The following is an 11,113-nucleotide window of genomic DNA, read 5'->3' on the forward strand; positions in this document are numbered from 1 at the left end:
GCCTGGAAGACAACTCGCTAAGTTAATCTCTCCAAACTCTGGTGTTTGTTTAGACCAGGGGTGGGCAAACTTTTTGACTTGAGGGCCACAATGGGTTCTTAAACTGGACCGGAGGGCCGGAACAAAAGCATGGATGGAGTGTTTGTATGAACTAATATAAATTCAAAGTAAACATCATTACATAAAAAGGTATGGTCTTTTTTTTCAATAGTTTTATTCATTTCAAATGGGCCGGATCCGGCCCGCGGGCCATAGTTTGCCCACGGCTGGTTTTGACAGTGGCCATCAGAGAAGATACTTTGCTGATTGCTGCCCTTGGCTCCTGCACAAAAGCAGAGAAGCCATAAATCCTGGTCAGAGGCCTACGAACAGCCTCTCCAAACTGCCTGGGTCAGGAAGCCTTTTGATAATGCCCTCCCCATCCTGTTTAGCTCTTTTAAGTAAGTAAGCTCCACAGAAGGAAGCAGCGTTGACTATTTCCCACACAGAGTCTTTCTCTTATGGAGGGAGACTCATACACACAAGTAAACAGGGGAGAAGACTTGAGGGGATTAAAAGAATACAGTCCAACTCTAAGGACAAATGAATGATGTTTGGCTGTCATTGCAAGAAGCTTCTGGTTGATAAATACTTTCTGGTACTTCCTTGCTGATTTCTTAGCTTCACACCGCAGGCCCTGACCACTGCGGTCCACTGTGCAAATGCAAATTACCTGACTCAGGCCGGTGACTCACTAACTCCCTATAAAACCAATGCTAGGTTCAAGGTAGCGACTGCTCAGGTAGAAGCCATGGCTCACAGGCTCTGCCTCCCCTGCTGGCTGTTGGTCTGCTGGTTGGTGGTAACGGTGGCAGAAGGTAAGGGGGTTTTGTGTTTATTCCATTGTGGGCCCACTAATCAGAAAGTTGTGTGAAAAGAAAAAATTCGGCTCCATGATTATACATGTTCATAAATTGAAAACGTTTGTCAGCTTCCACCAGCCTGTTTGGTTAAAGAAGAACAGGCTGAACCTTATCATCTGAAGACCTTACTCTCAGTCTCAGCTCTCGTGCTGTGACGTTAGACATACGTAACCTCTCTATCAGTCTCTTCATATGTGAAGTGACAGGATTAAAAACATGCATTATTACGGGGGTTGTGAGCCATCATGCAAGAAAAGCTCTTCAAGTTTAAAACACTATACTAATACTACTTCCTATGGTTCTAATGCTAACAATTTGCCGCCCTGAATGACAGCAATGTACACCTCTTTCTATCCCCAGAAGCACAGTAATTTGCACACGTTGAGTGTTTAGCCTCTGTTAGTTGCTTTAATTAATCACATCTATTTAGCTGTGGTTTGGTGCCATTCAGATGAGCATAGATTTCTTTCTTTAGGATTATATTAGATTCCATTTCTCCACTGTTCCTTTTCTTTTTCCTTTCCTCCACTATGAAATTTCCAAGTGGCCTGAGCCTTAGATTTGGTTTACAAACCTCTGGGGAAATGAAAGAAAAAGATAAAAAGAGGAGAAGAGAGGGAAAAGAGAGGAAGAAGAAACTGGGAGACCTGGGTCTGATGACCATTTCCCTTTGCTCCAGAACCTACTATGGTTCAGGGAGTAGAGACCCAGGAGTCACACTGAATCTTTCTCCCCTTCACATGCCCCTGGGGGCTTTGCAGGGGCCCAGCCAGAAGCTAGTCAGCCTCCAACAAGTTCCCTGCTTCCATCCCCCAACGCTCACAGCAGAGCAGAGAGGGGCAGAGACCTTAGAGCTGGTAGAGAGACCACCAGAGCTCACCCTGTCCAATCTCTGCATGAACTCCGGTGATCAGAGGGCAGGAAACAGAGATTACAAATAACCCCTGCCCCACTTCTTTCTAAGACAAGGCCCCAAGCATCACTTGCTAAAAGTGACATCTAAAAGAAATACCATAAACAGAACTAGCCACCTTATGCCTTCATTCCAGAAAGTGAACCAGTCGTCAGGAAACTTTGTAATGTGTAGCTAAACCGGTTATAATGAGATTAGAGGTTTATTCACACCAAAAGAACATCAATTAAAATGTGAGGTGTGATTTCTGACTTTGACTCACACTTCCCCACTGTCCCTCAGGCGGACATGGAAGTCCATCCAATGTAGCGTCACTCTATCCAAGCCACCCTGGTCCGAGCTCATTGCTCACTTCCACAACCCTCACTCTCCTCTCCTCTCCCTGGCAGGCTGGGCTGCCCCTCTTCCTGTTCTGCCCCCTGTTTACTGCAATTCTGCTTCTCATGACAATGTTTAAATGTCATTATGGTACTGCCTTCACAAAGGCTGTCTTAATACAAATTGCAATCTCTCCGATATCTTAGAATAATACTTATAGTAACTTGTATATCACCCATGGCATTCCTGCATTCTGCTCCATATTACAAATCCACGTATTTGCAGTGTTTCTGCACTCCTGAGCTCAGGTCGGGTCTTTATCATCTCTGCATACACCACAGCATCTAGCATGGGACTCTGTGTGCTGCTGAAAATGAAATAAGCCTGCGTGACACTTTCTGAGCTCTAAATTATTTACCTGTAAAATTAGAGATATGACCAAGATAGCCAGTCATTCTGTGAGTCTACACAATGAACTGAGTTGCAGTTAACTAAGTCAAAAATTGAGTTGAGTGGTGAGTAAATTAATCACAAGATTTATATTTCTTTCTGGTTCAATTCCAAAAGCATGTGAGAATTTTTCTAATACTCCATGTGTCATGGAAAGGAAGGACTGCATACTTACAAATCAAGTATGAAGCTTACTTCTCTTAAAATCCGTATAGTTCTCTACAACCCAACTATTGTCTGCCCAAATAACCACAGACTACAGGTAATTACATATTTATATAGAAGTCTTTTTATCCTTACTTTTTTTTTTAAAGTACTAGTTGCTGGTATGCTATGAGTTTTATGTCTAGACTATAATAAACCGACTTAAAATTGATATCTAAACTCTAAGCAATATTTTGGCTTAATTTTTTTTTTATTTTACTCTAATTTTAAATGTAAGTTATTATTGTGAATTTTCTAGGACTGACATTAAATATTCACTGAGCTTTACAAAAATCTATAGAGAAGAAAATTCAATGTCTGGTTGGCCATTCATTCCATATCAGATCCACATATTTGCAATGTGTCTGGGCACCACTTTAAGTCAGGGATTATTCTAGATGCTAGGGACATAGCAGTGACCCTCAAAGTCAGCAGTCCCTGTCTTCATGGAGGTCCTGTTGTAATAAGATCTGTACCCTTTAGTCCTATCGATAGTGCACAGATTTTATGTATAAAGTGTAGCCAAATGGAACCAAGAACATTGGGCTCTTGCTAACAGAATCTTTCCATAGCATTGAAGATTAATCATAACAGTAGCTAACACCACTAACTGCATACTATGGATCAGGAATGTTCTGAGCACTTTACATCTTATTTCAGATAATACAACAAACCAGTGAGATAGGCAGTATTATTTTCTCCATTTTACAAATAAGGAAAAGGAGACTCAGAGAAGTTAAGGAACCCATCTATGGCCACGCAGTTGTTAAACGGCAGAGCTCAGGACACCTGGCTCTAGAGCCTATGCTTTTAAACATTATGCTGTTCTGCCTCTCAAAATGGTTTTAATCTGCATTTAAATATTTGACCTACTTTGGCCTGAATAAGGTTGCAGAAGCACTCTCATCTTTGATATTGCGTGCCTTTGGTGGCATGTCAGTATGTTACATAGTGAGAACTATTTGCTTAGTAACAATTGCATTATCCCTGAGAGATAGGAACATGGTAACGTTTGCAGTTATCGAAACAGATTTCTCCCAATCAATCAATTCTACTCTAGGTACCATGCTGGGATGAGGTCAAAGGATGTGGTCTACAGGATGGTCAAGTGGATATTTCAGTGGAGGAGGAATATAACATCTGAAGAGTAATCACATGACTCATGAGTATCATGGACTCACAGGATACTATGGAAGCATGCTGCATATTATCTTAACACAGCCTCAGGATTAAGGCCTCCCTGAAGAAATGAGATATGAAATCTGCATAGAAGTAAGCCAAGCAAAGATGGCAGGAAATGGTGCTCTAAGCATCTGGAACCAACATTTTTAAAGCCCATAGTCATTGGTGACTTTTGCCAAAGTAGCCTTTGTGGAGTGGAGGAGGCAGTCAGATTCCAATGGATTTAAATAGGTGGGGGAGGGGCGACAGAATCAGAAGTGTGCAGACTTTTCTTTGCAATGAGAGTAGAAACCAGAGAATTTCATGGCAGATCACCAAAGATTTCTCTCTGAAGTATTAAGCTAAGTAAATTACTTAGAAAGGTAGAGAGATTTTAGAAGAGAATTCTTCAGGTAAAGGAAGAAGAATGGGAATTTTGAAGCAGCTTTGAGGAGCACATTAAAGGTTTAGAAGACAGTGAAAATTGATCAGAACAAGGATAAACAAAAGAACTAATGAGCCCTAGCTAGTTTGGCTCTGTGGATAGAGTGTCAGCCTGTGGACTGAAGGGTCCCAGCTTTGATCCCAGTCAAGGGCACATGCCTGGGTTGTGGGCTCAACCCCCAGTAGGGGGTGTGCAGAAGGTAGCTGGTCAATGATTCTCTCTCATCATTGATGTTTCTATCTCTCTCTTCCCCTCTCCCTTCCTCTCTGAAATCAATAAAAATATGTTTTAAAAAATTAAGATAGCATTTTTTAAAAAAAAGAATTAATGAGCAATATTAACTCAGTCAAAGTTGGAGACCATGAATGGCATCACCCCCTCACTCAGATGTTTGGCCTTAACCTTGTAAAGAATCTGTGACAGTCCCCAAATCAATCCCTGTGGCTTCCCCATTTTGGAGCACTTGTGCTAGCCAACCAGTGACCTGAATAATCACCATGTGTCTAGTCTGCTGGAAGAATGTGGTTTTATGTGGGCTTGCTCACATTCTTAGGTTGGTTAATGCGACAAACTTGCACCTTGATCTTGAGCCTGCAGAAATTCCCAGAAGAAAACACTGAACACCTCGGGACATCCCAGAGTCAGAAAAAAAAGCTGCCTAGCAGGCTCTAACACCCACTATCAGCTGGGGATTTGGAGTGTAGCTCCAGGTTTTAAGAAACGAGATGAGCACAGGGGTGGGTTGATCGGACGGTTGGTTGGTTTGTACAGCTGGAATGCAGCTCACTGAGTGACAGAGCTCAAGGTCTGTCTAAACCTGATCTGACAGCAAAGCGTCAAGATGGGGATTAAGAGTAAGGCTAGCTTCTCCTCTAACAACTGGAATCTCAGCAGATTTTTATGTTACAAAAGGTTCAGAACTGATCTAATTGTGTATGAGGAAAGAATGAGTAAGGTGGGATTTAATCATCTTCTGTAGTTTGAAATATTTTAATCTAGTTTCAGTCATAGAATTTCAATACTCAGTAGCTTAGATGGGTCTGGAAGAAAGGGTCAGTATTTCCTTCAAGGAATAGACACCAATTCAAGCTAGCTGTAAAAAAGAGTAGAACTGGAAGTGGAATGGTTATTATAAGAACATCTCTAAGACTTTAAGTACAACCAGCCCTCAGTCAGACCAGCCCTGGAAAGTCAGGAATCAAGGCTACTTTCCTCATCACTCCGTTACCACATGGTCTCTTGTCTCTTTTTCTCTTTGAGAGGCCTTCCCCATTTTATAGTTTCTATGGAAAGACGGGCTTCTCCGCTTACTCAACATTCAACTGACCAAAACCTAACCCAGCTCCTGTCTTACACCTTCCACTGACTGTGTCTCTGTTGAAATTCTCAAGTGAGAATCTGATTGGTCACTGGCCAGGCAATGAATGAGTTAAGTGTCTAACAGCAGTCCAATCAGCCATAGCCAAAAGTGTACAGAGTTGACCTTTCCAGAGGTTGTGGGTGAAACAGAATCTCTGGAAGGGACTATGAGCACAGGCAGGCAATAAGCATATCCAATACAACCAAGACACCTGAATTCAGTTGTTCTAACGGTGAGGAGTATCTAGCTCTTCTTAAGGGCCTCAGTACTCCCAACTTCCTGTGGGGAGCTCAATTTCCCATCATTCACACGGAGCAGTCCTTTCCGGGTCTACCTTGGTAAGTTGCTAGGGGAGTGAAGGAATGATTTTCTAAAGGGAAGCTTACTTTCAAGTAGATGATACAGCTAGCGGGAAGACCCGGACACTTGAGCTTCATCCAAATTTCTTCTCAGAAACGAATGTTGCCCTGGTCCTCAGTGCTTGTTCCCCTGCTGCGTGCAGAGGCCCCCTGCCTCCTCCTTGGGGAGGGTGAAGCAGGCCTTTGGATGAATGGCCTGTTGGGGTGAGGGGCAGTTATTTTTATTTTCTTAACACTAAGTTCTGTTTTTCAACTAATTTTCTTTATTTAGTTATAATTTATATACAATAAAATGTATAAATCTTTTCTAATTGAATTTATTGGGGTGACATTTGTTAATACAATTACATTGGTTTCTGGGGTAGAATTCTATAATACATCATCCATATATTGAATTGTATGTTCACCATCCCAAGTAACATCTTCCGTCACCATTTATCCCCCCTTTACCCTCTCCTACCATCCCCTCTTTCCCTCTGGTAGTTATCATATTTTGGTCTGTCTATGAGAGGTTTTTTGTTGTTGTTTTGCTTAATCCCTTCACCTTTTTCACCCAGCCCCTACCCCACCCCCCCCGACAGCTGTCAGTCTGTTCTCTGTATCTGAGTCTGTTTCTATTTTGCTTGTTAGTTTAGTTTGTTCATTAGATTCCACTTGTGAAATCATATATTTGACTTTCTCTGATTGTAAATGCACAAATCTTAAAAGTATAGATTGATCACATTTTACACATACATACATTTATGTGTGTATAAACGTGTGTAGATATGTATACATAAGTGTATGTGGGTGTATGTGTGTGTGTGTGTGTGTGTGTGTGTGTGTGTGTATATAAAATCTTTATCTCCATATCTATGTAACAACTACCAAGATCAAGATCTAAAGAGTTCCCAGGTTACTCTTTCCACTAAATAATACCTACCTCAACCCTAAGCTAACTATTTTTTTTTTTTACATTTTTTAAAACCATAGATTAGTATAGCTTGTTCTTGAACTTGATACAAATGGAATCTTTTGCTCAACATAACATCCGTGGGATGTATCCATATTGTTGTATTAGTAATTCTTCCTTTTCATTGCTGAGTTCTATTTCATTGTAAGAATATCTACAGTCTGTTTATACATTCTCCAATTGATGGACATTTGTGTTGTATCCAAGTTTAGGCTAATATGAATAAGGCTATTATGAACCTTCTTGAACTAGTCTTTTGTAGACATAAACACTCATTTCTCTTGGGTAAATTCCCCAGAGTGCAACTGTGGGATCATAAGGTGTGTCCATGTTTCATTTCACTGAACATTGGCAGTTCTTCCAAACGCACTCAGACCTCTCCATTTCTCCCTTCTAATCGCACTCTCCTGCCACCCCTCAAGCATCTCCCTTCTGCTGCTGTTATCAGGCTTCTTCCTGACTTGCATTTTTCTCCCCACAGGACAAGTAGTCACCCCTCCCGGAGGCTCACAAAACAATGAGGACCCTACAGACTGCCAGATCTTCACACTCACCCCTCCACCTGCCACAAGGAGGCCGGTGACAAGGATCCAGCCCATCACAAGGACACCCAAGTGTCCTTTCCATTTTTTCCCAACACGGAGGCCCAGAGTCCAAATTAGGCTTCCAAACAGACCTTTCCTCCCTCCCAGGTGCAACCACCGTTTTCAGTACCGTCCATTTTTTCTGCCAAACAATCGTCTTAGTCCACATTATAACTATTTCCCCAGAAGAAGACTCCAGAGAGGAAGCTCGTCTGAGGAAAGAAGAGGGAAGAGAGAAGCCCCAAACCTGCTCAGTCAGAGGAGGTCAATACCTCAGATAAGACTATAAAAATAGTTCTGTTTTCTTTTTCCAACTAAAATTGCTGAATTGGAAACTTATCTTAAACACCACTGACTAGAAATTGTTCTCCTTGCCAGCAGTGAAGACACTGGTGCATAGATCATTCAAGTTTGCAAAATAGGAGCAATAACCACATTATTCTTATCCCAAAATTTTTACGACCACAAATATTTGTGCAAATAAAACCCTAAAATGAGAGGTTCTGGTCATTCCTGTCCATACTGAGATGCCAGAGAATCAGCTCCATCTTCTAAATTAGAGCGAGGAGAATTCAATAAATCAAGATTGCTATAGACCAAATGAAGACATTAATGAAGCCCTTTTATACTCACTGGAAGACTTATGAGCAAGGTGCATTTACAAAGTGAACTTTAAAAGAAATTATGGAAAACTGAAAGCTTTATTTAAAGCATGTTGGCAGGGATGTAACTAGTGGTTATTTATTCATTTACTATATTTTTATTGAAGTACAATTGGCATAACATCACATAAGAATTCAATATTTGTATATATTGCAAAAATGGTCACCACAATAAGTCCAGTTAACATTGACACCAACCATAATCACAAATTTATTTTTCCTTGTGATGACAACTTTCAAGATCCAATCAGTTTTCTAACAACAACAATTTTAAAGATTAAACTAAATTATAGGTCATCTGACTATAGATAATACTTTAAAGCTATCATAAACTGAATTACCTAACCCCAGAACTCTTTTTAATTGTAATATCTAAATGTACTTTAATGTTAACTTTTTAAGCAAATGAGCATAAGTATCTCACTTTCTTGCATTGTCATCATATAGATACTAGCTTAAATGATACACTTCCCCTAAAACTTTCAATGTGGTCTGGGCTCAGAGTCTGATTAAGGTGACATGAATGTTCGCCCAACTCTAGGACTCCACAGACCTAAGTTTACTCCTCTATAGGAAGCCTGTATTTCGAGGGTGCAATATAAGTCGCCCATCCCACAGATGACATCCATTGGTTATTTCTTTAGCCATTCCGTAACATACCAACTCCCGTTTGTGCCGCTCATCTTGCCTGTAACAGAGGAACTAGTTTTGTACATGTGGTCTGTATCTTAACACCTCTTCCTCCCAAGAACTATGTGCAAAAGTTGCTGCTGGTGCTGCTGCTTCTACAAAGAAAAGAAAGAGCATAAAGATGTGAGGTCGCTGGGAATGTTGCCTGGGAACTGGAAAGAGATTGCTTTGCTTCCTGGCTGTATTAAAGATAAGAAGGGAGGTGCGGGGGGACACACAACTATTTCCTTTACTCACTTCATAACAAATTTTCATTATAAGAACAGATATTTGCTTCAAAATGTCAGGCTTCAATAAAATCTCTACTTGAAATCCTCATTAAGAAATTCTGTATTTTGTTAATAACCTTGATCTTTTTTTCTCTCTCTTTTTGGTTAGTGGGCATAAGCAGAAACGAGCCAACCTTAGGCAAACTTGAAGACAGAGAAAGATTTGTCTGTGACCTCACCTCCCTCTCAGGACCCCCTCTTTTATCACTGCTCCCCGCTCACCACTCACCTAGCACTCAGTGCTCTTGCCAGAACTCCCACTGTCCAACCAGCCTGGCTTTGACTGCGCTTTCTCTCCCAAACATTAGAAATTGTGCAATCCAAACCTTAACCGCTCTGAACGGAGTCCCTGAAGGCCTTGCTACGTGATATTAATCACTAGGAAAACTTAGACAAAGTAAAAACAGATTAACAGCTTAGCTTCTACTGTGAGAAAGCAGACGACTGCTGCAGTGTTTCATAGTTGCCGGGACCCCTGGACCCGCTGGGGTTGGACCCCGGCACATAGTGAGGGCCTTTTGTAAAATAACCGGGTAAAATTGCATTGCTTCTCACCCTTGAACATGTATATAGAAAGCAGGCGCACACCTGCAAGTACAAGCATATTCTTGTGACTTTTTTGAGAAATTGCATCCTTTGGGTTAATAGATTTTTCTCTTAACAAACAGTGATGCCTAGCAGGTTTACGGACTCAGGTATAGTCTTCAGTACTAATACCTCAAAGTGAGCTAGTTTATCAAATGCGTTGCTCTTAGCATACAGGTGGGATTAGCCGCTTTTGAAGCAATGGGAGTCTGTGGGGAGGGTGTGATGACCTTTAAATTCAACTTTTGCTTTGTGGTAAAAATAGCCTATGCAAGCCTGAAGTTCTAATTATGTGAAAAAGGCATACCCTGAATGCAGTCATCAGACAAACCCAAATTGAGAGACATTTACAAAACAACTGCCCTGTAATCTTCAGAAGTGAAGATGTCATGGTAGACAAAGTTTAAAGACGATTACAAAGATGCCACAACTAAGCCTGATCCTGGAGGTGGGAAGGAAAGGGAGAGATTGCCATGAAGAATAGTATTGGGACAAATGGCAAGCTTTTAATGTGGACCATGTGTTAAGTAATATATCAGTGTCAAATTTTCTGAATTTGATAATTAGGTAAGTAAACATACTTATGCAAGATCTGAAGTATTTGAGGGTAAAGGAGTATGATTTTTACAAATAAATCTCAAATTATTATGGAAAAAGGTGTGTGTGTGTGTGTGTGTGTGTGTGTGTGTGTGTGTGTGTAAAAGAGAGAATGGGAAGAAGGGAGATATAAAGCAAACGTGCCAAATGACTTTATAATTGTTGTATAATGGGTGAAGGGTACATGGGAGTTCTTTGTACAATCATTGCAACTCTTGTCTAGTTTGAAGTTATCTCAAAATGAAAGTAAAATGATACTATTAAACACAACACAGAGGAGTGAGTGGCGAAAAGTGCCACCCTGGTTTAGTCGTGGGGGAGGAAGTGGTTAGTTTAGGGCCTAAGGACAGATGGAGGAAATGACAGAGTAAGATTAGACCGGGGGTGGGGGTGCAAAGAAAAGGAAGGTTAAAAAGGAGACAGGATCTTGGGGAACACTGCATGGCAAGTGCTTAGCGTCACCCAAGAGTGGACAGCAACACCCCAGGCTGGCCCACCGTGCTGCCGCTGGAAAAGGGGAACTTGACCTGGAGGGACGCAGCTCCACGTGGACTTTAAAAACATTTCAGTGTGAGATTTTGGTGTGCACGTAAACTGAAGTTAGATACACTCTTCTGGGTTTGTAACTCATTTTATTTTCCCCCACTGAGATATTTTGTGAT

At 41.2% G+C, this 11,113-nt stretch overlaps 1 protein-coding gene across 1 annotated transcript; it reads left to right on the forward strand.

Moving 5' to 3' along the window:
- The first annotated feature begins 319 nt into the window (after positions 1 to 319).
- Positions 320 to 9,280, forward strand: ODAPH (odontogenesis associated phosphoprotein). The gene is made up of 2 exons (XM_036336599.1): positions 320 to 857; positions 7,546 to 9,280. Exons 1-2 carry the CDS (start codon positions 791 to 793, stop codon positions 7,935 to 7,937), a joined length of 459 nt encoding a protein of 152 aa, XP_036192492.1. The 5' UTR covers positions 320 to 790; the 3' UTR covers positions 7,938 to 9,280.
- The last annotated feature ends 1,833 nt before the right edge of the window (positions 9,281 to 11,113 follow it).

This window comes from Myotis myotis, unplaced genomic scaffold (assembly GCF_014108235.1).
Source record: "Myotis myotis isolate mMyoMyo1 unplaced genomic scaffold, mMyoMyo1.p scaffold_m19_p_1, whole genome shotgun sequence".
NCBI lineage: Eukaryota > Metazoa > Chordata > Mammalia > Chiroptera > Vespertilionidae > Myotis > Myotis myotis.